Source organism: Lissotriton helveticus, chromosome 3_1 (assembly GCF_964261635.1).
Source record: "Lissotriton helveticus chromosome 3_1, aLisHel1.1, whole genome shotgun sequence".
Taxonomy (NCBI): Eukaryota; Metazoa; Chordata; class Amphibia; order Caudata; family Salamandridae; genus Lissotriton; species Lissotriton helveticus.
Genome location: NC_136061.1, coordinates 245,936,523 through 245,964,290, shown reverse-complemented (window position 1 = coordinate 245,964,290; position 27,768 = coordinate 245,936,523). Strand labels below are relative to the sequence as shown.

The following is a 27,768-nucleotide window of genomic DNA, read 5'->3' as shown; positions in this document are numbered from 1 at the left end:
AAAATAACTGTCTACACCATTATTTACTGGGCATGAGTTACTATTCCCTCCAAATGAGTCAGCATGCAGACAATGCTGCAAGAGATTTAGATGCAGTGTATGGGATGACAACCTTCACAGTTCACAATCGATCCATCTGCAATCACGATTGACGAGAGTACAGGGGAGGAAATCAATTAATAATAGGCATTTGACAAGTGGAAAGGGTTAGATCTGCTTTTACAGACTACAAACTGAAGAAAGGCTACATGTAGTCCAGCCCACTTCAATTATGAGACTGTGGAGTTTATCATCATAATCATGGATTTGCCGCCTTTGCCACGTAATGTATCATCTGCTGCTTAATTAAGCGATTTTAACTAACAAATTTTTCTAGCTGAGATGGATTAAAAGTTACTAAAGACGCAGCTATATGTGTTGCTGCACAGTGCTAGGCCCTACTCTAAGGCATACTGCTCAGCTTTGTTGCTTATTGCTGTATTTGAGTGTCAAACTGGTATTAATGAGGTGAGACCTTTGCACAGATAGTGTCCACATGTGTAACAAATAACAAAATAATGAGGTAATACAATCACAAAATGTGCTACATAATTTGCCTTCACTTGCTGCATAATTTAGTAAACATTGCCACATGATTAGATCCTCCCCGTCACATAATTCCAGTGAACCTGCGTATAGTTATTTGATAGTATCAAAATTATTACTGCTAAAAAAATATTCAGATTGGATATTATTCCAGATATATAATGCAATTCTATAGTAAATACCAAGGCAATACATGTGTGCGTGTATATATGGAAGGGAACAATTGCAAAAGGAGTTTAGAAATAATTACACTGATTACTTACCTGCAACAATAGTTTTGCATTTTGAAACTGCTCTATAATCATATGCTGTTCATTATCCCACCATCTAGTGGTTGGGTCCCAAAGACTTTACTTTGTCTTTTTTATATTAGGGGGTGTGAGAGGTTATTCTGACCGCTTATGACATCAATTCAAAACCTGGATTACTTCAGATTTCTTTATAGTATTATTAAACCAACTACATTACCATGTGCATATATTATATAGCTGGATCAATCCACTGTTAAGATAAAAGTAAAGCATGGGTGTTTTCAAAAAAAGTTTAACCTTCTGACCCATTTGGGTCTCTATTTTCTGGTGTACAGCCACACCACATATCTCACAAAATGTGTGTTCTGTTGAGCAAGTAGCTGCAAAGCATAGAATTAATGAAGACATCAGCCAAGTCTGCCAATATTGCCCATTCACTTTGTGGAAGATGCTCTTGGTCTCTGATTAAAGGTATTTCCCACTCCAGAACAGCAAATATGAAAGATCTGCACAATCCATCTTGCTATGGTTCATTGAGCTATTGCAAGATCCTTGCCTTATGCTGTACATGTCACAAAAAACGTCTGTCCTACTTAAATTATCTAGTTTCTTGTAAATATTAAATAATTGCTCATCTTAAATATAATGCATGGGATGCTCTCCCTGCTTATGTTCTCAGCCATTGAAGAAAACATTGGCAGCTGAATAGATTAATTTTCATATAATGTCACTCTGCCTTTGAGATAAATTGGGAGTTGATTTTCATACAATCCTGACGGCCCTGTGCATTTGTAGGCATGGTTCTAGGATGAGTAAGTCCTATATCTTACTAACCCTGCATTAAGGGATAGCTATAAAAAAGCAGCCTTTAAAGTTAGGTGTTAAAGATCTGCTTTATGCATGGTCTTGGTAGCTACAATAATGGTATGTTTTGGCTCCACCAAGATCTATGGAGTGACCTTGATGGACAAACTCTTTGCACCTTCTACAACTCTTTTGAACACTGTTCTGGAAACCAGTTTTTATATGAATTTCCAATTGTGTATTGTGCAGTTGTAAAGACAAGTAGTAAGTGTCAGAGAAGAGGCAGGCATAGAAGAGGAGGTGAAAGAATATGATTCTGATATCTTTGGGGATAACTAAATCCTACCGATGACCCTTATCAGGAGGAAGTTATGTGGCAGAATGTGGATAATAACTCATCTTATAAGTGGGTAGATTCTTATTCTTTAAAGCACACACTACCAGAACACTTGTCTCTGCTCCATGTTTATTGAAGAGAGCCACTGACACCAGCCACATTAATTATAGGGAACGAAGTGGAGGAGTCCTACTTCCTTATTGGAAGCTCTGCACCTGATACAACATAAAAAAGTCTCTTCTTCCCAGCATAATTAATAATGTCAAGATGGCATTCAAAGGACAAAACTCTGAAGATGGTAACGCTAAGTGGAGAAAAATATAAGATCTCACCTCAAACCCGCCGATTTTCCACTGGTGACAGCCTTTAAGAGAGCCAGTCCACTGCCCATCACAGGGCCATAGCGGGATTTTTGGCAAAACGGATTAAACAGAGGACTACTGAGGATCTTTTCTTAAAAAATTTTGGATGTTCAACTTTTGCATTGAAATGTTTATCGTTGCGACTTGAGTGTAAGATTGATGAACCGGTTTAAGCTTGAGAAAACCCTGGCGCCATCTGCCACATAGGGCGAAACACGTGTCGGTAGACATGGCCATGGCTGAGTGGGCTAAAGAATGGTGATGGATTAAACCCAGATCAGTTGACTGGGGGTGATTGTTTGATTTGCTCAAACGCTCCGTCCATCATCCCCTTTTGTATCGCTTCGTTCGCCCTAAGTGTGGCAGGGTATGCTCAGACGTGAGTCCCTTGCTCACTTGGCCACTGGATTCAAGATAGCCTGGCTGATGAAGATTATGAATCCGAAACCGGTCCCAGGATGCTTGTTTCCGGTCCATGGAAGACATGGCTTGGCAGTTCGGGCTGGACTGTTCCCATGAGGCACAGGGTCAGACTGATTTGCATATGGCCATGTCTGAAATGGGGTGGCTGAGTGGGCTAAAGAATGGTGATGGATTAAACCCAGATCAGTTGACTGGGGGTGAGTGTTTGCTTTGCTCAAACGCTCCGTCCATCATCCCCTTTTGTATCACTTCAGGTAATGGGGTTGACTAAATCCTAGAGGGATTCCTCGATTATCACCTACACACATGCTAGGTACACTTAGGTACATCCAGTTAGGGAGGCATCATAGGAGTACACATCTTTTATCATGTGTTTTATATACTTGAAAGTATTCATGTTTATATAGTAAGATGGTAGTACTATACCATCCATTTAGCTTTATAGCACTGTTAATCATTTATATTTTATTCTGTCTAACGATTGTTGTAGCACATCTATTCTACACCAGAACAACTGTTCAATAAACGCTTATTGAAAAAGCCCAGCCGGTTTATTCTGTGTATCTCTCTGAGATAGACTAAGTAAGCACGAGTGACTGAGCGAAAGGTAGTAAATTGTTTCCACAGTCCTGAAGGATCAGGGTGGTCATGTTCGATGGTTGCCAGGAACTATTCTCTCCTTAGTAAGCACTGTGAGCTAGTTGGTACAAAAGGCCAACATTCCCGGTGGGGGTGATCAGAATTAGTCTGAAAACATTCCTACAATGTTGTCTTGACGAGCAGATCCTGTATACTTTTTATATGAGTTACACTACAAGAAACAGGGTTTATAGAATTGCCCCAAGTATACATTCTCAACCCTCTTACAGTCAGCCTAATTAGAAAAACATGGCCACTTCAGTTTTTGGTGATTCTATCCCAGTTTCTCCATGCCTTTACTTGGTATAATCACATCATTCATAATTCAAGTCTGAACAGCCTCCTCCAAACCGCATCACCTCACCTCTACTCTGACTGTCAAGACAAACCCTTGTTGCAGATTCGAAACCCACCTGCTGAAATGAAAATCTAAAGATAGCAACTATATTTTGGAGCAGTAGTCTTACATTTGACCTCACATGGGGGTCAACGAAGGACTCCACCTCTGACGTGCAAAAAAACAAAAGCAACCTGCTGGATGGCGGAATAAGGCACATCAAGTTAATCTACAATATGTTCATAGTGCAAAGGATAGATTTATTAAAAATAGTTAATTTTTCCCTAAACAATTTAACAGGTGTTTAGGTCACTAGCATCAAATCAAGACAAAGAACAATGAACACTAAATACAGAAAGTCTCACAATTACCCAAGAGGTCATAGGAAGAGACGGTAAAGCCAGTGGAGGGGGAGCATAAATGTTGGTTAAATTAAGTTCTTTAAACTTCTTTCCAATCTGGTTCAGGGCTTTGTCTACCTGCAGCTGGGAACCTGTGGAAAAAGCAAATTAGTGAGTAGAGACACTTATGCAAAAAGATTACAAAAAGTTAAAAAGGTGCAGTAGGCTACCACATAGATCAGCTACTTTAAAAGTATTGACTAGGGAACATCCATTAAGGTGGCATCCTAAACGGCTATTGGAGCCTTTCACCTTCTCACCACTAAATGTGGCAAGTTACTTAAAATGGTTTACAATCACAGTTTTATTATGGAAAAACTCAAGCAGTCCCTATGGTTGGGTCATCGGACAGTGAAAAAAGCCAGACTGCAATTTTCTAAAAATAAATATGCATTTCTAATGTGTATGCACAATAGTTGGACATCGGATTTAGGATATGGACACTTAATTACCAAGCAAATATAGTGTGGTGTGGAAAATCCTACTTAATTCTCTGTGTAGATGAAACTTTACCTATCATATTTGATTACCACACAAACATGTATAGCTCTCTCCTCTCATAGCACCGGCTATAAAGATGTAAAACTATCACAATAGACTTTATATATACACACACACACACACACACACACACACGAGTTAATTTAAAATAACAGAAAAAAAGAGGCTGCTTAACAGCCATGTAAATGTAGGCTCAAACATCAAATGCAACACTCTTGGTCCCAACCTTTGATTTAACTGAATTTCACAAATGGCCTACCGAGTGACAGCATATATTATTGTACCATTATGAACAATGTCTATAGCAGGATCAGTGTTAAAATGTCTAGATGTGGTGCAAAGTACTTTATTAATACAAATATGGTGACTTAATAAACATTACATTTGGTGTGTGAGTTAATGTTTGAATGGCAGACGTGCAACTAATAGTTTTGCGGAGCCAACCCTAACTAAGTATTGTAAGGGGGAGGTGGTCAGTTTTATTTAGTAGACATAACTAAATCTATAGTGTAAGTGAAATGAGCAGTTTTGTAAACATATATGAAGGTGTTATGATTAAAGCGAACTATAACTTCATACTAACTATATTGTTTAGGATGGGAAGGTAAAAGTGTTTTACTGGTGGTTGTGCTATATGTGGAGAGTGTGCAGTAGGTGAGGTGCTGAATGAATGCATGTTTTGGCATGGCCTTGAGCTATGTGTAGCTATGTGTAGTGGGGGGTTGACTGCAGACCCACCCTGCAGCTAACCATTGCTGAACACATCCTTCAATCGTATATAATGCTAGTGTGCCTAGGTTGAGAATGTCTTTTTGAACATCGCACTTCCAACGGTGAGAAAGTATTTGTTGTTCCCCCGACTTTTCCTGGGAGGAAGGTTCTCCGGGTTCCCTTATTCATCAATCAACACCTTTCCCAAGGATCTGGGCAAAGAAGGGTGTAGGGGGTGGCCGGAGCTGCACCGGTCCTCCTTCACCCTCATTCTTTTGAGCACAGAGGAGGAACAGGACTGCCACCCCAAGAAGACCTGCTAGCAGATGCTGATAAGACCCTAGGACAGCGGCTAGTTAGCATGCCCAGTCACAAAAGTGAAAAGGAATCCCTCCCCCCAATTCATGCCAAGACCATGCCTGGGCCATTGACGTTTAGTAGTTTGTCGGCCCAGCGATTATCACAGCTGCTTTAAACCATGAAGGGTCACTAATGCAAGTACTACTGAAGATCATTCACACCATTCAATATTATGGAGATTCATGTTTATTACTGTAGGACACCACTGACTGTCTTTACTATTAGGCACCTTAACGATTTACTAATAAGGGTCACAGAAGTACTGCTTTGCAACCCAGATGTCTAAGCGCATGAGCCACTGATGCTTATTAATTCCTGGGGTCATGGACACTTGTTACTGACTAGGTCTAGGAAGCCATATCACTTACCAATCACATGTATTTCTTACTGCTTGGGACCAGCAATGATCACAATGAGGCTCATTACTGTTACAGGATATTAATATTCATTACTCCCTGTCCACACTGCCTGAAGCATTTCATTTTCATTACTGCAAGAGACAATTCTGGTGTATTACATCTAATGTCAATTCAGGCTAATTAATGTATACCACTATTATAGCTCCTTACATTCTATGGCTATTCATTTTTAGATCAAGCCTGGGCAGAGCACAGCCTGCTCTGCGAGGCATGCTGGATTGAGGTATGGAATAAAGCTCCACCCATTTCCCGCCCATCTTTTCAATTGGGTTCTGTTCCAGTCATTTCAAAATCTTTGCTTTTCATTCATGAATAGGCCTACTAGTCTCTCCTTGGTACCGCCTTGTCTGAATTTTTTAACATCCCATAAGGACTGGTCTTTTTACTTGTGGTGTTACAAGGTCTGCTTTATCTAGTTGGTGAGCACTATTTCCTTTAATGAACTTCCCCTTTTCCACAAACGCCGTTGCAGCACGCTGCCCACTTTAATTTTGTTATTATTAATTTATTTATTTTTTAATTAGCAGCGCGGTCTGCTTTTAGTTTAGTGGCCGCACTTATTTAATTTCGAGCTTTATTTAATTTACGGCTGGGGGTGAGGCCATTATGAAAGTAGTCTCACATTTGCGAGAGTTTGAGCAATCCGCATTAGAAATAACATTTTCTATTCTATGCTTTTAAAAACACAAATAAAAGGCATTATCATTTACAATGTCAATAGCTTAAACTATCGCAAATGCGAGACCTATTGCATTGCAAATGATTGTTATAAATTCTAGGGGTCATTCGGTAACCTTCCAGACAGGGCCCACTGATTTCCTGAGCAAGAAAGCCATAAATAGCCCTTAACGCACATGTACAGTAAATTTAATTCCTGGCATGGGCCACTGAATCACATCAGGGACAGAGTGACATCAATCCCACAAGTTGTTACATTCAAGATGGAAAAATTACGGTTTACGCATTTTATTAACTTTAAAGTAAGATGCAAGGGACAAGCTTACACTTTACAATACAAGACACACAAAACTTTATAGAATGGAAATTAAAACTTTCATCAGAACATGCTCCTTTTGGTTAAAACACACTTCAAGAAGCTAGCAACTGTGTGGCATACACAGTGGTCATAGAATTGTAGCAGGTAAAATAGGGCGGCTTTACACTCAGAAAATGTATGTCTACGTAATAGGGGTAATAAAAATTTCCTTGTGTACGGGGCAAGTAAAATAGACAAAAAAGAAAGTTTAAAATGGTTTGGCTTGAATGCTCATCACATGGACAAACACAAATGGAATCCGAAGAATACTGGCCAAGGGGAAAACAAATTTGTCAACGGAAGGAGACTAACCTGAACCTTGCCAGCAGTGTTCTCTCATACACATTAATCAGGTATAAGAAGTATTGGGCAGTAGTTGGCACCTTTTGAATGATGCAATAATCTCGGACTGCTGGTTTAGCCACTTCCGTTAGTTCCCTAGTAGCTTGTTTATGCTTTAAAAAACAGTCCTGGACCCATTTTCGGTCTTTCTTCACAATTGTCTCAGGGTGCTCAAACAGGTGTGCACATCCCAGCACAGAGAAACTCACTTTGATATACTTTAACCACGGGATGGCCGAATCATGCTCACAAGATAAACAATCTCTAATGACTGCCTGATTAAGTTCGGCTTCTTTCTTACACCAAATAGAACACCAAAGAGCCAACGGTGCGGCATTGATCGGTCTTGAACATATGCAAGCCTAACTCTAAATGAACTGAAAAATGTGGGGTGGAGGGACACCTAGTAACCGGTAACAGAATCTATTCTCTTCCATCTGCACTGCAAGGGCATCCCTATATCCCCAAATACCCATTCCATGTGACAAAATTGGCAAGCATTTCCGTTTATAGATCTCCTGTACTGTGCTCAGTAGGTTAGATTACTGCAACTCCTTACTGTTGGAGTCTCCAAGCTATCTCATGGATAGACTCCAGAGAATACAGTCTGCAGATGCAAAATTAGCCCTGGGGTGGCCAACAAGATCTTCTTCTTGAAGGGCTTTGGCTCTGCTGCACTGGCTCCCAGTGAGACAGAGGGTGCAATTCAAGTCTCTCTGTCTGGCCTTTAAAGCTCTTCATGGGTTGGGCCCTGCTCATTTACAAAGGAAGTTCTTGTGGCATGCGCCGGTCTGCAATCTACGCTCCTCCTCGGCCAGGTTGGTGACCATATTTTGGTTTAGGAGATCTAGAGCAGGAGGTAGATTGTTTGGCATGGCCACGGCGAAACTTTAGAATTCTCTTCCGATTGAACTGAGGTAGGCCACCGACCTTGCATTTAGAAGGCACTTGAAAACTTGGCTTTTCCCAAAGCCCTAGCCTGTTATCAGTTTGCCCCTTCTTCGATACGAGTCTGTCAGCGCCAGGATGCCTTTCTGAGGTGAAAGTGCGCTTTAGAAGTGAAATAAATTAATAAAATATCAGCGCAATGGGTTTTTTGCCGATGAACATGGCAAGCGAGGAAGTATTACCAACAGCGTGGGTTAAAGCTCATTGTCCTATTTTTAGTACAGGTAGACAAAGCACAGTCCCAGGAAAGGAACTAACCCCATCTAATATTTTGCCAGCAATATTGAGGGTGCACTTTTTTGTATTTCTGGGTCCGCAAACCATAGGAAAGGTTTTCTTTAAATTAATCTCCAAGCCCAGCTCTTTCATGAAACTGACATAACTAAAAAATAAGCCTCTTGAGGCCGTTGCCCGCCTTGCCAGGAGTACCGCATCGTCAGCATATAGGAGTGCTGGAACAGGCTTTTTCTCCACACAAGGCACGTCTGCCCTAACTGATACCAGAGTTCAGATCATTTGTGAAGAGGAGAAAAAGAATTGGAGCAAGCACGCATCCTTGGCGCACCCCCCGCATAATAGTGAACAATTCTATGTATTCACCAGAACTACCATACCTAACTGTAGCTGTAAGGTCATGGAGAAGTCTTAAAAATTAAACTATACCCTTGTCGACGCCCGTATTCTCTCAAATGGACCACAGCTCTGTTCTAGAAAGGCACTTGACAAGTCCATAAACACCAAGTGGGCGGGGACTCCTTTAGCATACTTGTATTTGGCCACAATTAAGAGAAGGTTGAGGCACTGTTCAATGGTCCCAAGCCCCTTTCTGTACCCATACTGACTTGGGGCAAATATTTTTATTTGTCCAGTCGAGTAAACGATCCAGGACTACCCTCCCAAAAAATTTGGCTGTGGAGTCCAGGAGGGATATTGGGCGATAAGATTTAACTTTGTGCACATTAAATTTTTTTAAAGATAGGGACTATTATAGATGAACGCCAAGACTTTGGCATGCCCATGCTACAAACAGAGTTAAATACAGAAGTAAGAACAGGAGTCCAGAACCCTGGGTCCTCCCTAAACAGGTCAAGCGGGACACCATCCGGTCCTGGACCCTTCTTGCACCCACTATCAATAATCGCTTTCAGACCCTCTTCCTCACTACACTCAAGGTTTAAATCTAGTGGGACCAGTGGCTGAAGTACATAGTCGGCCCCACCGTCAGGGGAGTACATCGAAGAAAAATGCACCAGCCAGGCCTCCCCGGGATGTGAACCGTTAATTTATCCTTTATGGAGGAGATAGACGTATCGCACAGCTTTCCATAAGGCCTGTGGGTCTTTTAGTTGGCCAGTCCTATTTCTCCTCCTTAATGGCCTGTTTCCTTCCCTTTACTGCTTGCTGGTAGATTTTCCTGCGAGCTGTAATGGCGCTCTGATCTCTAGGGGATTGCTTCAAGGTCCTACGTAGGCAAATATTAGCTGATCTACATTCTTTATCAAACCATGATTTAACTTGGCGACATGGCTGTGCATTAGAGATAGACAGCTTCTCTTTTATCCACAGCGTAAGGTTTGTAAACTGAGTTAGGATAATGGCTGTGTTACAATTTGCCAAGCTGCAGCTATTTACCAATGCCGTGCTTTTACAAACTACCTGGGTCATGATGTGCTTCAAGTTCATAGTACGCCAGACCAATTTGCGCCCTGCATCCTTTATGTTTAAAACCTGGGACGATAGTAGCTTAGACTTATGATTTGTAAATCAGGTCAATATTTGCACAGTGAACGGATTATTGTCGCTGTAGATCTGGGCTATGACCTCACTGTTTTTAGTGATTGAGGAAATGCTCCTAAAAGTGAATATATAATATATAGTGCTCCCTGCCCCCCTCCCTATAAAAAAATGGAATGTCGCAGCCAGAGGGGTTATTGATCATATTGCCCAGGCCTGTTCAGCCAGTAAGGGAAATAGGACCCCCCCCCCCTAGTGTACATCCTATTGCAAGCTGCATCATAAAGGGTTCGAGAACAGTTTGTAATAGAGGTGGTAAAAACCCTAATTTAGTGTTGAAATCCCCCCGTCACCAACAAATTCAGGAGACGTTCTGCCCGAGCCTCTTTTTCCACCAGCAAATAAATTACGGCAAAGAGGCCCTGGAAATTACCATCGCCCTTGCTGGAGAAATTGTTATAAAAATTCACCATTTACATTGTGAATTTATTATTCCACTCAAGGCAAAAAGACTTGCGCCTCCCCCTGGTCCAAGGAAAGGGAAGCGATAGAACAACCAATATTTACTTTAAACCAAGCTGTCAACTCCCCTTTAGATCTTCCCACTGGATACGGTGTTGCAGGCAAACTAAAACAAGTAAAACCCTCAAAAGCTGTCTCTCGTCCCATGTTTCCTGCATAAAGACTATATCATGCTTCAAGATAAAAAAAATCAAGTCTTCGTTCAAAATTTTGGAAGCTAGTCCTACCACATTCCAGCTTAGAAATTGAATACAAGCATGACCTAAACCACCTTCTACCATTGGAACAACTGCTTCTGGACCTTTTGGGAGATTAGTCTGGGCTGCGTTGGTAATCAATTGTACAGCAGGAATAGGCCTAAGAGATACACCAGCCTCAGCCGAGGAGCCAGAGCATTTGCACTCCTCGCACTCCTCACTTGGCAATCAATCACTGTCCTCCAGCCGACCCAACACCGTGAATCTGTTATTAAGCAGTACAATCAGTTGGGAGAGTTCAGAGGGAAGCCTAGGAGGAAAGAGTTTTGTGGCAGCTAACCCATCGACGTTACAGTGCGAGGCGGAAAAGTGCCTATAGAAATAACCAAGTGGCAGAATCTTAACGGAACTGGTTTTCATCAGTCCGACGCTAGCTTGTCTCAGGATCTCCATTACAACCAAAGGGTTACGAAAGTTGACCACAATATCATACCCCTTGTACCCTTCTCCCAACCTGACAACCCCTCCCATACGTCTTGTCAACAATAGCGTTTTAGATCTGTCCCCGTGGCCAGGCACGTTCGTGTTCAACCAGTTAATAGTTTTGTTCAGAAGGCCCCCTTTTGTTTTCCAGGTTGCCAACTGAGAGTCTGGGAACGTTCGCCAGAAAAATAACAGGGAGCAGAGGCGGGAGGTAAGTGAATCACAGGAAGCATGTCTGTGCTGGAATCACATATTACAGGTGGCTGGACAGCTTGATTATCCCTAATGGGGTGTGCTTCATGGATCCTGGATGTTCTGGTAGGAGCTGGCCCAAAATCAAAATCAGGGATTGGGTTATCAACTGCCCCTGCACCCCTGTGATTGGAAGAATAATTTATAATGGGGGGGATAAGGGTGCACTGAGTTTCCGGAGAACAAGTGAATGCCCTTAAGGCTGGTCGCATTGCTAGATTGGCTTCCAATTGAAATTGAGTGGTATTTTTATAGCGCATGGCTACCCGGAGGCCTCCCTGCGCTTAAAGTTAGCAAAGGCAGATGGTCAGAGCACATTAAGGGACCAGCAGTGTTTTGAGGGATCTACGCAAGGAGAGATGGTTGGGTTCGGCGCAAAGATAGGGAGGGAGAGAGTTCCAGTGTTTAACAGCGAGCACAGAAAATTGACGGCCATCAATTCTGGTTATTTTTTACTTTGGGAATGGAAGCTAGATTCAGAGATTCGGATCGGAGGGCTCGGTTGGGCTGGTAGTGCTGGACGACATTTCTAAGGATGGGGGGACCTAGGTTGTGAAATGATTTATGAGCAATGCAAAGTGATTTGAACTGGATTCTCTGCTCGACCGGAAGCCAACGGAGGGATTTGAGCGCGGGTCTTGCAGACTGCATCTTAGGTATATCAAGTAATAATCTCACAGCCCGATTGTGGATGGTCTGGAGCCTCGAGATGGTAGAGGCGGGAGTGCACAAATAGAGCGCGTTTGCGTAGTCCAACCTGGACAAGACAAGTACTTGTACCATGATCATCCTTGCCCTGATTGGCAGAAGTGGAAGAATTTTACGTGAGATTTGGAGGAGGCCGTAACAAGTGGCGGCAGTCTTCCACGCCTGAGATGTGAAAGATAGGTCCTGATCCAGCCAGACACCCAAGCTCTTGACTTGGGACTTAGGGGTGGGGGCCGGACCCAGGACAGCGGGCCAGATCTCACTTGTATCAAGTGGGGAACGATTTCCTAAAACCATAATTTCCGTTTTCTCCCCATTTAATTTCAGGAATGAGTCCCTCATCCAGGTAGCTATTTCTTGTAGGCAGGAATAGAGGTTGGGGGGGTTACTGTCGTTATTGTTGAATCCAATCACAAGCTGGGTGTCATCAGCGTATGTGATAATATGGATTCCAAAGGGGAGAACTGTTTCGGCAAGGGAGTGGGTGTAAACATTAAAAAGGGTAGGGCTTAAGGAGGAGCCCTGGGGTACTCCGCATTGGAGAGGTGAACTTTTGGAAGATGTTTCATTGTGGAACACTTGAAATGATCTGTTCTCTAAGAACGACTGGAACCAAGCCAGAGCGGCGCCAGAGATACCTATACTGCTCAACCTTTGAATTAGGATATGGTGATTGACAGTATCGAATGACGCGCTTAGATAGGGCGATAAATTATGTGGCACAGTTTGACATCCAATAGCTTGCCTATGCGACAACTAAGCTAGGCCAAGATGTTCTCTGTGGCAACAGATACTGTCACAAGTACCTCCTCGTCATTACAGGGCCTATTTCAGAGGGCCTTTTTCACTTTTGCAGCGGGATATCCATTTTTTGTAATTTTAACGTATTTCCTTCTGCGCTTAGGTGCTGGGCTACTCTCTGGGTCAGACTCACGGTGTGGATTGCTATACACCATGCCAGTAACACTACGCTCAATGGCAATGGACTCCATTCCCTTTCCTTTTGCTGTAGGCACAGCCCGCAAGCAGGCCATCATAGCGTTAGTACATAGCCCTCTCTTCCCTGAGCCAGCCGACCGGCCTGAAGACGAACTAGGCTTACTCAACCAGGCGAGTTCAGCTGACTTGGAGCATTAGGGTGTTGCAGAGGTACTGCTAGGACAAGATACTTGGGTATAAGGGAGAGGTGTCACTCTACCACCCTTATTTCATTAGTGACCCTACCCACAGCCCAGGTTAAATATCTATCAATGGGGGAGAGAGTACTCGGCTGTGGCAGCACGCCCATGCTGGAGTACAGCAAGTAACAGTTCAAAATATAGGGAGCGACCAGGCACCTCGGACTTCCAAGCAAATGCACACAGAGGGACAAAAAGCAAAACCTTTGATGGTAGAACTAAACGTAAGTGCCCTTGTTCATGCTCTTAGGATATCGGAGGTCAAGTCTCAGGAGGGTGGCACACCTAAGCCTCTACGGGCTAAGACTGGGGCCGTGTCGGGCACACAGCAGGAAGCCTTGATGCTTTTTGCGAGGCTCCGGCGCTGAATACAATCCCTCACGGCCCTTCCTTAGGGGCTGGGACAGCAGGTTTCAGGGTCACGCACAGCAGGTTTCAGCGTCCAAGCTCTTCACATATTATAATAGTTGCCCCCACGAAGGGCCACTCAGGCCAGAATCTGCATGTATTTTCCCATTGCATTATATGGGGCATCCAGCCCCTGCCTTGCGCTGCAATGATCAGGCCGCCGCACTTGAGCAACCGTTTAGCGGCAGGCCTACCTCGTCACAGCTATATTCTCAGGGAGGGGCTCAGGATCTCCCCTTAGCTGCCCATCGCTGCAGGTAGCACTACCCAACGCTGGAGCCGCGGCCTCGGCACCCACATTGACGAGCTGGAACCGGATCGAGCTGCGCCCGCCCCAGGCGGTGTCTCGTCGAATCACAACAACAGTCAATAGAAGACCTACAACTGTAGAGACTGACCAGACACTGAAAGCAATGCTGAGAAGCTGTAGTGCTGCTGTAAATACCTCCAAAAACACTGCAAACTCACTCCTACCAGCGCCCTCATGTGCGACGATTTTGGATAATTTAAACAGGAGACACACAGCACGAATGACTAGCAGGACACTGTACATGCTTGTATATGATGACCATAGATGTAAAAACTTGAAGCTTACCCTCTCTACTTTGCTGACCACACCCCTTTCTTTAGACGCTGCTCAGTGTACCCTGAATACAGTGAGCAGCATCTTAAGAGAGTGGCACGGCCACTGTGAAAGTGGTCTCGCATTTGCGAGAGTTTGGGCTATCAGCATTAGAAATGACAATACCTTGTATATATGTGTTGCTTTTAAAAACACAAATAAAAGAGTGTCATTTACAATGCCTATAGCTTACACTCTCGCAAATGCGAGACCTATTGCATTGAAAATGCTTGGTATTAATTCTAGGGGTCATTCGGGAACCTTACAGACAGAGCCCACTGATTTCCAGAGCATGGAGCCATACATAGCCCTTAATACACATGTACAGAAAGTGTCATTTCTGGCAGGAGCCATTGAATCGCATAGGGGACAGAGTGACACCAATCCCACAAGTTGTTTCATTCACGTTGGAAGAATTAAGGTTTACACATTTTAAAGAATACCTATATTATATTTAAAACAACGTTTTGTTTCTAAATGTCCAGTTGAACTATGTTTAAATGACATTGGTTTTGTTTGACTTTATTTATGTGAGATAGGTATACTATGCGAATAATCTAGCCCGAACTGCCAAGCCAGGTCATCCCGGGACTAGAAACAAGCATCCTAGGACCGGTTTCTGGGTTTCACCTCTCATCAGCCAGGCTATCTTGACTCCAGTGGTATGGAGAGCACGGGACCCACATTTCAGCATATCCGTGCCACTCTGGTTGGTTGACTTGCAAAAAAAAAAAAAAAACACAATTGATGGATAGAATGCTGAACATACTTTTCCCCCCAGTACAGAGATCTAGGCCTAACTCCATCACTGTGTTTGCTTTGCTCACCCTAAGTTGGCAGGGTATGCCCAGACGTGGTCCCTTGCTCACTTTGCCACTGGATTCAAGCTAACTTGGCTGATGAGGGGTGTTACCCCGAAACCTTTCCCAGGATGCTTGTTTCCGGTACAGACTGTTCCCATGAGGCACAGGGTCATGACGGATTTGCATATGGCTGGGTCCAAACTGGAGTGGCGAAGTGAGCTAAAGAACGATGATGAACTTAACCCCGATCTGTGACTGGGGTGAGTTTCTGAAAAGTTTCATCACTCCGTCCATCATCTCCTTGCGTTAGCTCATGTCTATTAGCGGCACATTTCCAGTTGTTTTGGGAAAGTACTTCTTTACTACAATGTATGAAATACGTAGATATTTACTCCCTAATAAATGTGTTGGGACAGTGAGATTAAACTGAACTTCAGCAATCGTGCAAAAGATCCAAACTTAGTTTCACGCAATTATCAGTGTTCTGGGAGGTCCTAGAGAGACAATTTAACATTAAGAAACCGCTTAAAACCACTCACCTTCTATGTGACATATTTGGAATTCCTGTGTATAAGGTAGAGTTGAAATGTATATTTTGGCACCAGATGTCTGCTTAAGGAAGCTCACATAACGTCCCTGCTTGCCAATTAACCGTCCAACCAAATGCTGCAAAATTAAGAGGATGAGTAGTTTAATTGGAAATACAATTTAGTATACAGCACCACATTTATGACACATCTACTTGCACGTGATGGAAAATCGTTCAATAACTTATAGAAAATTTGTGGTTACAGGTGGACTTACTGATGCAGAATCTACAGGGAAAAAACATTTAAAATGCTTACAGCAAGCACTCTAAATAGGACCTCAGCATAAGAATGGAAGAAAAAAGCACTGTTAGCGAGCCAGCAATTCATACTTTATAGAGGAAATTTTAATGGGAGCACTCCACCTTTCACCAAATCTCAGTGACCGAAGCAGTCTGTGTAGAAACCTGCCGCCACCAGCATAAAAAGGTGACTTAACAGCTGTACTGAAGACCATGTTTAAAGAGGAAAGAACAGGCAGCTATCTCTTAAAGGGGAAATGATACTTTATCAGAGAGCAGCACTACAGACAAAAGACTGCTCAAATCTGTGCGAACAGATGCTGGGTTCTATGTCAAACATTTCTGATACCAACTGTTATGTTATGCAGATCTGTAGAGAGCACGACCACCCAGAAGGCTGTCTTGCTACTGAGCAGGCGTGAATCTAGGCACCCCTAGGGGCTAGTGGGACTACTCGAAAAGCCAGGTCTTCAGCTTCTTGCGGAATTCAAGAAATTAGGAAGAGGCTCTTATATGTAGTGGCAGGTTGTTCCAAGCTTTAAGAGTTATGTAGAAGACTACTTCCAGATCTGTTTTTCCATATGCATGGAAATTGTGCAAGTAGAAGTAAGGACAAGTGGAGGTGTCTAGGTTTGTGAAAGCAGATGAGATTGTTGAGATATGGTGAGCCAGTGTTACCTAGTTGAAAGCGTGGGTGAGGAATTGAATTGTACTCATTTGTGAATGGAGGACCAGTGGAGTTCATTCAGGTGTGGTGTGTGTGTATACAGAACAATTCAGAAAACATAATTATTCCACTTGAAGCATTGATACTGAAGTATCTAAGAAAGTTTTGACTGAAGAAACATTGCTTGGTTCCATTTTAATTGCTTGCAATGATGAATTGTCTGAGATTAAAGGACCTTTCCCAATGAGCTATGTCCAGCCCCGGTGTCGGAATAAGCATACAGGCAAAACATCCACTCAAGTGTTTTGAGACAAATATGCAGCCTGTTTTCCTCCCCCAAAAAAATGCATTTAAGTGGAACATCAAGGCAAACCATTACCAATACAACAATGCAGTATACTCTCCTCCGCAACATTTTCAGTCCTTGAGTTGGTAACAGTTTAAGATGTAATGGAAAGAGTTGCCAGCTTAAAGCCCCAGGGATCCATTGATGACATCTGCTCTGCTCTCTAGTAAAATAATGTATTGAAACAATGGCTGAAGACCTTGCAAGCATAACAAATGCATCTCTGCTTAGACGCTTCTACCTAAAGATTATTAATAAAAGCTGTGGTATTACTGCCATAAAAAAAAAATAAAGAAAAACACACAAAAGTTTACACTAAATGCCAATTCTAGACCTATCTCAACTCTTCCATTTGCAGCAAAACTTATAAAATCCACAGCGGCAAAAAGTGACAAAAACTATATTGAGGAAGGCAACCTTTTATAATTAGGCTTCCCCCTTCTGAGGGGCCACAACAGGCATTAAAGGCATCAGGGAGAAGTATCTTGAACTTCCAATACTACAAAATAACTCAGATTCTACCAAAACTGTCAATGGAATTCAATGTGTTGGCTCATAAGTTGTTGTCCAGCACCTAAAAGTAATTCAACAAAAATTTGACCTGGCTCAGTTTTTTTTCTACAAGAGCAAACTCAATATGCTAAACTAGGCAAGGACTTTTTTGAATCCTCAAGTCTAAAATGCAGAGCGCCAAAGGGTTTGACATAATCACAGGATGTTTTATTGATCCATATATGTAAACTCACTTGCACACCTGATCAAAAGACAGGGACATTAGATGTCAACTGTACTCAGATGACCCGCTACTACTGGACGATATCCACTATAATGCCACTGACCTCAGGCTAGCAGACTGTCTTAGTGCAATAAAATGTTAGATGCATAGAAACGTAACAGCAGCAAAACAGGCGCTCTGGATTCTAAGCAATTATCTGTTTCTTCAAAGCAGAGTAGTCTACCAATCCTGGTTCAGCTGACATGGAACCTAGGAATCTTGATGGTTTCAGAAATATCCTTTACCCCACGGGTGCAGGTGATGATTAAGCCCACCAACTATCATGTGCATGCTACAGGTTTTGCCCATTGCTGTTTACTGAGCACTGTAGAGTACTAATTAAAATGGCTGTCATGTCTATCTAAGATTGGTGTACCAAATCAAAACCTGCGTAATTTAACAGAAAGATGCTGTTGGGACAAACGGTTTGCTTTGTATTGACATAGTCATCCATTGATTAGCCACAGAAAATCAGGATGCTAGCAGAAGCTCTGACTTCGCAGTTGCATTTTTAAAAGCAGCAATGAGCCAACGGATTGTACTATATTGCTTTAGCTCACCCTTCTGAAGGGGACTGCCCAATCTCTAGAATAAATTAGGGTTTCCAACTCCTGAAGGACAAGCTACTTACATTCGGTAACACCTTATCTGGTAGAGACATGATCTAGCTGCAGATTCCTTATCTTAGAACATTCCAGGCTTCAGGCTGGATCTGGAAACTTTTCCTCAAACAATACTCTTGCACGCCGGTAGGTGGCATTGGTCAGTTCTGTACAAAGTCGTCAGCGCCATCTGCCCCAGAAGCGCAGTCCGCGTCACCTATATAGGCGCCACCTCAGTGCGCTGATGTCAGTTACTTTACACGCCATGAGCGCTAAGCCATGAAGTGCACTGATAGTGACGTGTGCAGAACTAGGGCCCAAAAAAAGGGACCAGCCCTGACCATAACAACCAGTCCGAAGTACGGGGAGGATGGGTGAGTCAGTAAGGAATCTGCGGCTAGATCATGTCTCTACCAGATAAGGCGTTTCCAAAGGTAAGTAACTTGTCCATCTGACAAACATCTAGCCGTAGCGGAGGTATCTATCCTAAGCTAACAAATCAATACCATCCCTGAAGGGACTGCGGACAAGGTTAGAGCAGGAAGTGCTGCAGGACAGAACGGCCAAAAAGGTTGTCCCTGCGAGCTAAACTGTCCAGGTAGTAGTGTTTGGAAAATGTGTGCAGGGATGCCCTTGTTGTAATAAGAGGCCCTAGTGCGAAGCACCAACTTATCAGGGAAGATGGTCAGGTAAGGAGGCCTGGATGACAGAGCCTGCAAATCGCTAACCCTCCTGGCAGAAGTTATTGCCACTAGAAAGGCTGTTTTGATGGTAAGCAGTCAGATAGGGCAATTGTGCAGAGGTTCAAATGGAGCACACATGAAGGTGAGAACCAAATTAAGGTCCCACTGAGGCATGATGAATGGGGAAGGTGGGAACACAAGTACAAGCCCCTAAGAAATGTGTTTACAATAGGGGATTTAAATAAAAAAGGGTTAGTCTGGCAGCCTCAAGAAGACAGACCAGGCCAAAAGGTACCCTTTAAGAGTGCCCAGAGCAGAGCCCTGCTGGACAAGGGTCAAATAAAGAGAAGGACTTGAGAAAGGGAAGCTGAAAGAGTCAGACCTTTCTGTACAATAATTTACACATTTCTGCCACCAGCAGCCTTACACTGTCTTTGTAAAGGGACACCCGGCTGCCAAAAATCACATCACAGACTTCGGGAAGAAGGTCGTATGCGGTCAACTACCACCGCTCAATTTCCAGGCCTGAAAGTGCAGAGTTGACAGGTTTGGGTGGAGGACCAATCCCTGCTTCTGTGACAGAAGATCCTTCTGAAAGGGCAACCTGATCGGTGGATCGATGCAGTTGGGGAAGCTCTGGATACCAGATTCTCTGTGACCAGTCTGGAGGCCCAAAAATGACTTTGGCTCAGTCGCTCCTGATCTTCTAGAGCACTCTGGACAGGAGTGGTATTGGCGAAAAGGCCTTCAGGAGGCCTGAATTCCACTCGAGATCAAGTGTCGCAGAGGAAACTCCAGCGCACAAAGCTGCTGACATTGCGCATTCTTGCAGGAGGCAAACCAATCTATACAAGGCTCTCCTCACTTCTGAAAGAGTCATTGCGTCACTTACGAATGGAGATGCCATTCGTGATCTGCTGGGTATCGACGGCTGAGTTTGGCCACCCAGTCAATCAGAGAACCTGCCAGGTGCTAATCCACAATGGAGATACCCTGTTCCAGCCAACTCCAAAGTAGGGGGGCTTCTTGACAAAGGGTCTAGGACTCCACCCCGCCCGGTTTGTTGTAGTACCACATGGCCATGGTGCTGTCCGTGAAAACCTGAACCAGCTGCCCCTTGATGGTAGGTAGAAAAGCTTTCAACACCAAGCGAATCACTCGGAGTGCCAGCAAGTTCATGTGGAGTCTGGATTCCGCAGAAGACCAGAGTTCTCTGATCTCTAACTTCCCCAGATGGCCGCCCCATCCCAGGAGTGAGGCATCTGTCACTAACGTGTGACCTTGGAGACCAATCATAGCAGGTCAATCCAAGATTTGAACCATGTCGGAGAGATTCCCCCGATGCTGCACTCATTGGAACTTCAGGTCTCAGAGCAGAGCCTGCATATGCCATCTGACATGTTTCACTAGCAGGATGCTGGAGTCCATGAGGCTCAGCAGCCTTAGAGTCAGTCTCATCGAAATTCAGGATACAGGTTTGACCATCAGTATCAGCATGAATATCCTCGACTCGCTGCATGGTAGGATAGGCCCGAATTTGCACTACCGCAATTAACTTGGATTACACCCGAAGGCCTGGTAAGACCAAAAGGGAAGCACAGTGAACTTTAAGTGCTTTGGGCCTACCATGAACCGCAAGTAAGGCCAATGAGCAGACAGGACAGGAATTTGAAAGTAGGTGCCCTGCAAGTCCAACGCTATTAATCAGTCCCCGGGGTCTAGGGCACAACAGAGGAGGGGAAGGCGTAGGCAAGCAACAACAGAGGTGGGGAAGGCGTGGCAAGCAACAACAGAGGTGGGGAAGGCGTGGGCAACAACAACAGAGGTGGGGAAGGCGTGGGCAACAACAACAGAGGTGGGGAAGGCGTGGGCAACAACAACAGAGGTGGGGAAGGCGTGGGCAACAACAACAGAGGTGGGGAAGGCGTGGGCAACAACAACAGAGGTGGGGAAGGCGTGGGCAACAACAACAGAGGTGGGGAAGGCGTGGGCAAGCAAAAACAGTGGAGGGGAAGGCGTGGGCAAGCAACAACAGTGGAGGGGAAGGCGTGGGCAAGCAACAACAGTGGAGGGGAAGGCGTGGGCAAGCAACAGTGGAGGGGAAGGCGTGGGCAAGCAACAACAGTGGAGGGGAAGGCGTGGGCAAGCAACAACAGTGGAGGGGAAGGCGTGGGCAAGCAACAACAGTGGAGGGGAAGGCGTGGGCAAGCAACAACAGTGGAGGGGAGGGCGTGGGCAAGCAACAACAGTGGAGGGGAGGGCGTGGGCAAGCAACAACAGTGGAGGGGAGGGCGTGGGCAAGCAACAACAGTGGAGGGGAAGGCGTGGGCATGCAACAACAGAGGTGGGGAAGGCGTGGGCAAGCAACAACAGAGGTGGGGAAGGCGTGGGCAAGCAACAACAGAGGTGGGGAAGGCGTGGGCAAGCAACAACAGAGGTGGGGAAGGCGTGGGCAAGCAACAGACTAGGGGAAGGCGTGGGCAAGCAACAGACTAGGGGAAGGCGTGGGCAAGCAACAGACTAGGGGAAGGCGTGGGCAAGCAACAGACTAGGGGAAGGCGTGGGCAAGCAACAGACTAGGGGAAGGCGTGGGCAAGCAACAGACTAGGGGAAGGCGTGGGCAAGCAACAGACTAGGGGAAGGCGTGGGCAAGCAACAGACTAGGGGAAGGCGTGGGCAAGCAACAGACTAGGGGAAGGCGTGGGCAAGCAACAGACTAGGGGAAGGCGTGGGCAAGCAACAGACTAGGGGAAGGCGTGGGCAAGCAACAGACTAGGGGAAGGCGTGGGCAAGCAACAGACTAGGGGAAGGCGTGGGCAAGCAACAGACTAGGGGAAGGCGTGGGCAAGCAACAGACTAGGGGAAGGCGTGGGCAAGCAACAGACTAGGGGAAGGCGTGGGCAAGCAACAGACTAGGGGAAGGCGTGGGCAAGCAACAGACTAGGGGAAGGCGTGGGCAAGCAACAGACTAGGGGAAGGCGTGGGCAAGCAACAGACTAGGGGAAGGCGTGGGCAAGCAACAGACTAGGGGAAGGCGTGGGCCAGCAACAGAGGAGGGGAAGGCGTGGGCCAGCAACAGAGGAGGGGAAGGCGTGGGCCAGCAACTACAGAGGAGGGGAAGGCGTGGGCCAGCAACTACAGAGGAGGGGAAGGCGTGGGCCAGCAACTACAGAGGAGGGGAAGGCGTGGGCCAGCAACTACAGAGGAGGGGAAGGCGTGGGCCAGCAACTACAGAGGAGGGGAAGGCGTGGGCCAGCAACTACAGAGGAGGGGAAGGCGTGGGCAAGCAACTACAGAGGAGGGGAAGGCGTGGGCAAGCAACTACAGAGGAGGGGAAGGCGTGGGCAAGCAACTACAGAGGAGGGGAAGGCGTGGGCAAGCAACTACAGAGGAGGGGAAGGCGTGGGCAAGCAACTACAAAGGAGGGGAAGGCGTGGGCAAGCAACTACAAAGGAGGGGAAGGCGTGGGCAAGCAACTACAAAGGAGGGGAAGGCGTGGGCAAGGAACTACAAAGGAGGGGAAGGCGTGGGCAAGCAACTACAAAGGAGGGGAAGGCGTGGGCAAGCAACTACAAAGGAGGGGAAGGCGTGGGCAAGCAACTACAAAGGAGGGGAAGGCGTGGGCAAGCAACTACAAAGGAGGGGAAGGCGTGGGCAAGCAACTACAAAGGAGGGGAAGGCGTGGGCAAGCAACTACAAAGGAGGGGAAGGCGTGGGCAAGCAACTACAAAGGAGGGGAAGGCGTGGGCAAGCAACTACAAAGGAGGGGAAGGCGTGGGCAAGCAACTACAAAGGAGGGGAAGGCGTGGGCAAGCAACTACAAAGGAGGGGAAGGCGTGGGCAAGCAACTACAAAGGAGGGGAAGGCGTGGGCAAGCAACTACAAAGGAGGGGAAGGCGTGGGCAAGCAACTACAAAGGAGGGGAAGGCGTGGGCAAGCAACAGACATGGGGAAGGCGTGGGCAAGCAACAGACATGGGGAAGGCGTGGGCAAGCAACAGACATGGGGAAGGCGTGGGCAAGCAACAGACTAGGGGAAGGCGTGGGCAAGCAACAGACTAGGGGAAGGCGTGGGCAAGCAACAGACTAGGGGAAGGCGTGGGAGAGCAACAGACTAGGGGGAAGGCGTGGGCAAGCAACAGACTAGGGGGAAGGCGTGGGCAAGCAACAGACTAGGGGGAAGGCGTTGGCAAGCAACAGAGGAGGGGAAGGCATGGGCAAGCAACAGAGGAGGGGAGGGCGTGGGCAAGCAACAGAGGAGGGGAGGGCGTGGGCAAGCAACAGATGGGGAGGGCGTGGGCAAGCAACAGATGGGGAGGGCGTGGGCAAGCAACAGATGGGGAGGGCATGGGCAAGCAACAGAGTAGGGGAGGGCGTGGGCAAGCAACAGAGTAGGGGAGGGCGTGGGCAAGCAACTACAGAGAGGAAGGCGTGGGCAAGCAACAACAGAGGAGGGGAAGGCGGGGTCAAGCAACAACAGAGGAGGGGAAGGCGGGGGCAAGCAACAACAGAGGAGGGGAAGGCGTGGGCAAGCAACAGAGGAGGGGAAGGCGTGGGCAAGCAACAGAGGAGGGGAAGGCGTGGGAAAGCAACAGAGGAGGGGAAGGCGTGGGAAAGCAACAACAGAGGAGGGGAAGGCGTGGGCAAGCAAGAACAGAGGGGAAGGCGTGGGCAAGCAACAGCAGAGGGGAAGGCGTGGGCAAGCAACAGCAGAGGGGAAGGCGTGGGCAAGCAACAGCAGAGGAGGGGGAAGGCGTGGGCAAGCAACAACAAAGGGGGGAAGGTGTGGGCAAGCAACAACAGATATGGGGCAGGCATGGGCATGCAACAGATGAGGGGCAGGCATGGGCAAGCAACAACAGAGGAGGAGCAGGGTGGGCTGGGAAGGGAAAGGCAGAACCACACTGACAAGAGGGGACATGGGGAACATGAGCACTTGTGGGGAACAAGTCTGTGGGTGAGAGTGACACAGAGGGGTTGGCACAGGAGGTAAAAATGTCCCAAATGTTTCGATAAAAAGGAGTGTTTTAACAAAAAGAAAAGGTAGCTCCCACAAGGCAGGTAGTCGAAGGACACAAGTACTTGGTCATGTACTATGAGTGTGTCAAACAGGAAGTGAAACCAGCATGCACTGACCAAAGTGATGAAGACAACTAATGGTAAGCAATGGGCAGGCTCTAAGCACACTACCAAAATGTCTTGCATGCAATAGTGCATGTGCTCTCTCAGGCCCAACCTAAAAACCACCAGTGAACAAAAGGCTTGAATGCGTTAACACTTGCCATTTTGATGAATAATATTTATGAGATAGTTACATTTCAATCTAACCACATTTTCCCTTACACTATATCCCCAACTTGTATGCTATATAGATTGTTGACATTTAAGTGAATGGTCACTGGTGAACCTATGGTTGAAACGTTTTTATTAAACATTCTGATATATTATTAAACCATACGATCTCACATTAAGAATTTGCAATACTTTCCCCACAAAATCTTACAGAATGCAGTAGAAATTAAATCGATTTGGGACAGTGCTCTGCCACATTTAAATTAGTTGGTCGAAATAACCAGATGGGGTAGCCGCTAGGGAAGGAGAACACATCTAAACAACAATCTGTTCTTCTCAATAACATCCTTAGCCACGCAAATCCCCTCTTCAGGGGATGCAGGGGGTTGCACAGTGCCTGAGCGCTAATCTCATCTCAAATCTGTCATCACGTGTCGTCTGCTAGCAAATTCTCGAAAGTAAAAAAATAAATTAAAAAAATGCCGGTTTAACCTAGGAAATCCTATTTTCCCCACAATAGTCGACCCCAACATTTATGGGATATCCGAATGAAGCCACTATTCCCTTTGCTTCTGGGCCAGAGTTTCCGAAACTGTGGGTCGCGATCACTGGTGAATGCTAAAGTCCAAACAATAAATAAAGATGCCTCTAAATTCTGTATTTATCTGGTCACATTTGATGCACTTCAAAGGCAGGGGTCAAATGTCAAGCTATATCTTCGGACAAATTGCTGCATTTTTTTTTATTAACATGAGATTGTTGTTTACAAACTTCTCAGCTTGCAGTCAGTGAATGAAAGGTAAGAAATGCATTACTTACCTGTAACTGCAGTTATCCAGTATTGGTATCTTTCATAGATTCACATGCCTGAATCATTCCCCGTCGTCGGGGTGGGAGTCCCCAGTATATAAAATAGTAATGTCCTAAAGATAGATAGATATAGATATATATATATATAGATATAGATATATATAGATATATATAGATATATATATATATATATATATATATATATATATATATATATATATATATATATATATATATACACACACACACACACACACACACACATATATACACTAATAGGCCAGAGGCCTCACATTAGTAACCTGAGTCCTTTTGTAAAAAAGGACCAAACTTTGGCCAGGAGCCAATCAGCTACTACCACCCTCTAGAACCTTCCTGGAAGGAGCCCTAGTCCCTCAGATTTTTGTAAGCACAGTGCTAAGTAGTACCTACTGAGAGAACCAAGGTGAGCCCTTCCAGGGGAGGCGGGTGGGTTGCATGTGAATCTATGAAAGATACCAATACTGGATAACTGCAGTTACAGGTAAGCAACGCATTTCTTATCCAGTATTATGGGTATCTTTCATAGATTCACATGCCTGAATCAGAGTAGCGAGTAGTAAGCAGCACATTTCGCATAACATAGTATGTAGAACACATGATAATAACTTATCAGTAGTGTAACAAACGAAACTGCAAGCATAAGCAGGATATGAAATGTGCAAACAGTAAAATGGAAAGGTGGGATGAAAGGAAGAAGGCTCACCTCTAATGGAATAGATGACGGAGCACCGCCTGTCCCACTGCTGCATCCTTCATAAGTTCAGAATCCAAGCAGTAGTGCTTGGTGAACGTATGTGGTGTTTTCCATGTCGCCGCTCTGCAAATGTCGACAATGGGCACCCCAGAAAAGAGCGCCATGGAGGTGGAAACCGCTCTAGTGGAGTGAGCCTGAACCTTGGTGGGCAGAGGATGACCCGCTTTTAGGTGGCAGAAGGCGATAGCTGCAGAGATCCATCTTGAAATGCTCTGCTTAGTCAATGGTAGGCCCTTCCTGGGCCTGCTGAAGGCAATAAATAATTGGTTGGATTTGCGAAATTGTGCCGTTCTATGAAGGTAGAATTTCAGACATCTCTTCAGATCAAAGGAATGTAGAGATCTTTCCGCCATTGAAGATGGATTAGGGAAGAAAGACCTCAGGACAATAGGTTCGTTTAGATGAAAAGCAGACGGAACCTTTGGTATGAATTTGGGGTTAGTCCTTAGGATGACTCTGTCCTGCTTGAACTGAAGGAACTGGTCCTGAATACAGAAAGCCTGTAGCTCGCTCACCCTCTTTACTGACGTGAGAGCTAGCAAGAGGGCTGTCTTCCATGACAAATATTTGAGATCCGTTTTATGTATCGGTTCAAAGGGGTATTTCATCAACTGCGCCAGGACAATGTTGAGCTGCCATGTAGGTGGTAAAGGTCTCACTGGAGGATAAGACCTGAATAAGCTCTTCAGAAACTGCTTGATCAGTCTATTGGACCATAGAGAAACACCAGACGAAGAGCGTCTGAATCGAGATATGGCTGCCAGGTGGACCTTGATTGAGGCATGGGCCAATCCAGAGGTAGCTAGATGGAGCAGGTAGGGCAGCAGTTATGATGGAGATGACGAGAACGGGTGCAGTTTGTTAGCTTTAAACCATAAACAGAATCTCTTCCACTTAATGGAATATGTCTTATTGGTACTCTCAGCCCGGGCCCGGGCCAGGACGACCCTGCAGTCCTGAGGGATATCTAAGTCCTGGAACTCTCTGAACTCAGGAGACAAGCCGATAATCCGAGAGATGTCAGATCTGGATGCTGGACTTGCCCCTGGTTCATGGTGAGAAGATGAGGGTAAGGCTTGAAAGGAATCGGAGGCTCCAGCGATAGAAGGTGGAGTTCTGTAAACCAGTGTTGGCGTGGCCACGCTGGGGCTACCAGTATCAAGGTGCAATGCTCCGCTTTCAGCTTCCGGAGGACCCTGGGGATCAGGGGAAATGGCGGAAAAGCATAGGCAAAGGCGTTGCACCATGTCATCGAAAATGCATCCCCTAGAGACCCTGTCTGGGGAAGCCAGCTTGCGTAGTATTGGCATTTTGCGTTGATCCTTGTCGCTAACAGATCCACATTTGGTTTGCCCCATTGGGAGAACACTGCGTCGAGGGCCTGTTGGCCGAGTTCCCACTCGTGGCAGATGGTCCGTTGCCTGCTTAGAGAGTCCGCCAGGGTGTTGTCCACTCCTGGGACGTACTCTGCCCTGAGCGAGATGTTGTGTTGGAGTAGCCACTTCCAAATTCGCTGCGATTCTAGAGACAACGTCATGGATCGGGTTCCCCCTTGCTTGTTTAAGTAGTGCATTGTGGTGGTGTTGTCCGTCCTCACAAGCACCGG

General features: G+C 45.6%; 1 protein-coding gene across 4 annotated transcripts in view; it reads right to left on the bottom strand.

Annotated features, from left to right (window-relative positions):
* Nucleotides 1-27,768, bottom strand: part of AKAP1 (A-kinase anchoring protein 1) — a 536,294-nt gene that overhangs the window by 284,229 nt on the left and 224,297 nt on the right. For all 4 annotated transcript variants that reach the window (XM_078679722.1, XM_078679723.1, XM_078679726.1 and 1 more), the window contains 2 exons: nucleotides 15,903-16,029; nucleotides 4,110-4,231 (listed from right to left, as the gene is read on the bottom strand). In XM_078679722.1, coding sequence (XP_078535848.1) covers nucleotides 4,110-4,231; nucleotides 15,903-16,029 — 249 coding nt within the window. The remainder of the gene's footprint in view (nucleotides 1-4,109; nucleotides 4,232-15,902; nucleotides 16,030-27,768) is intronic.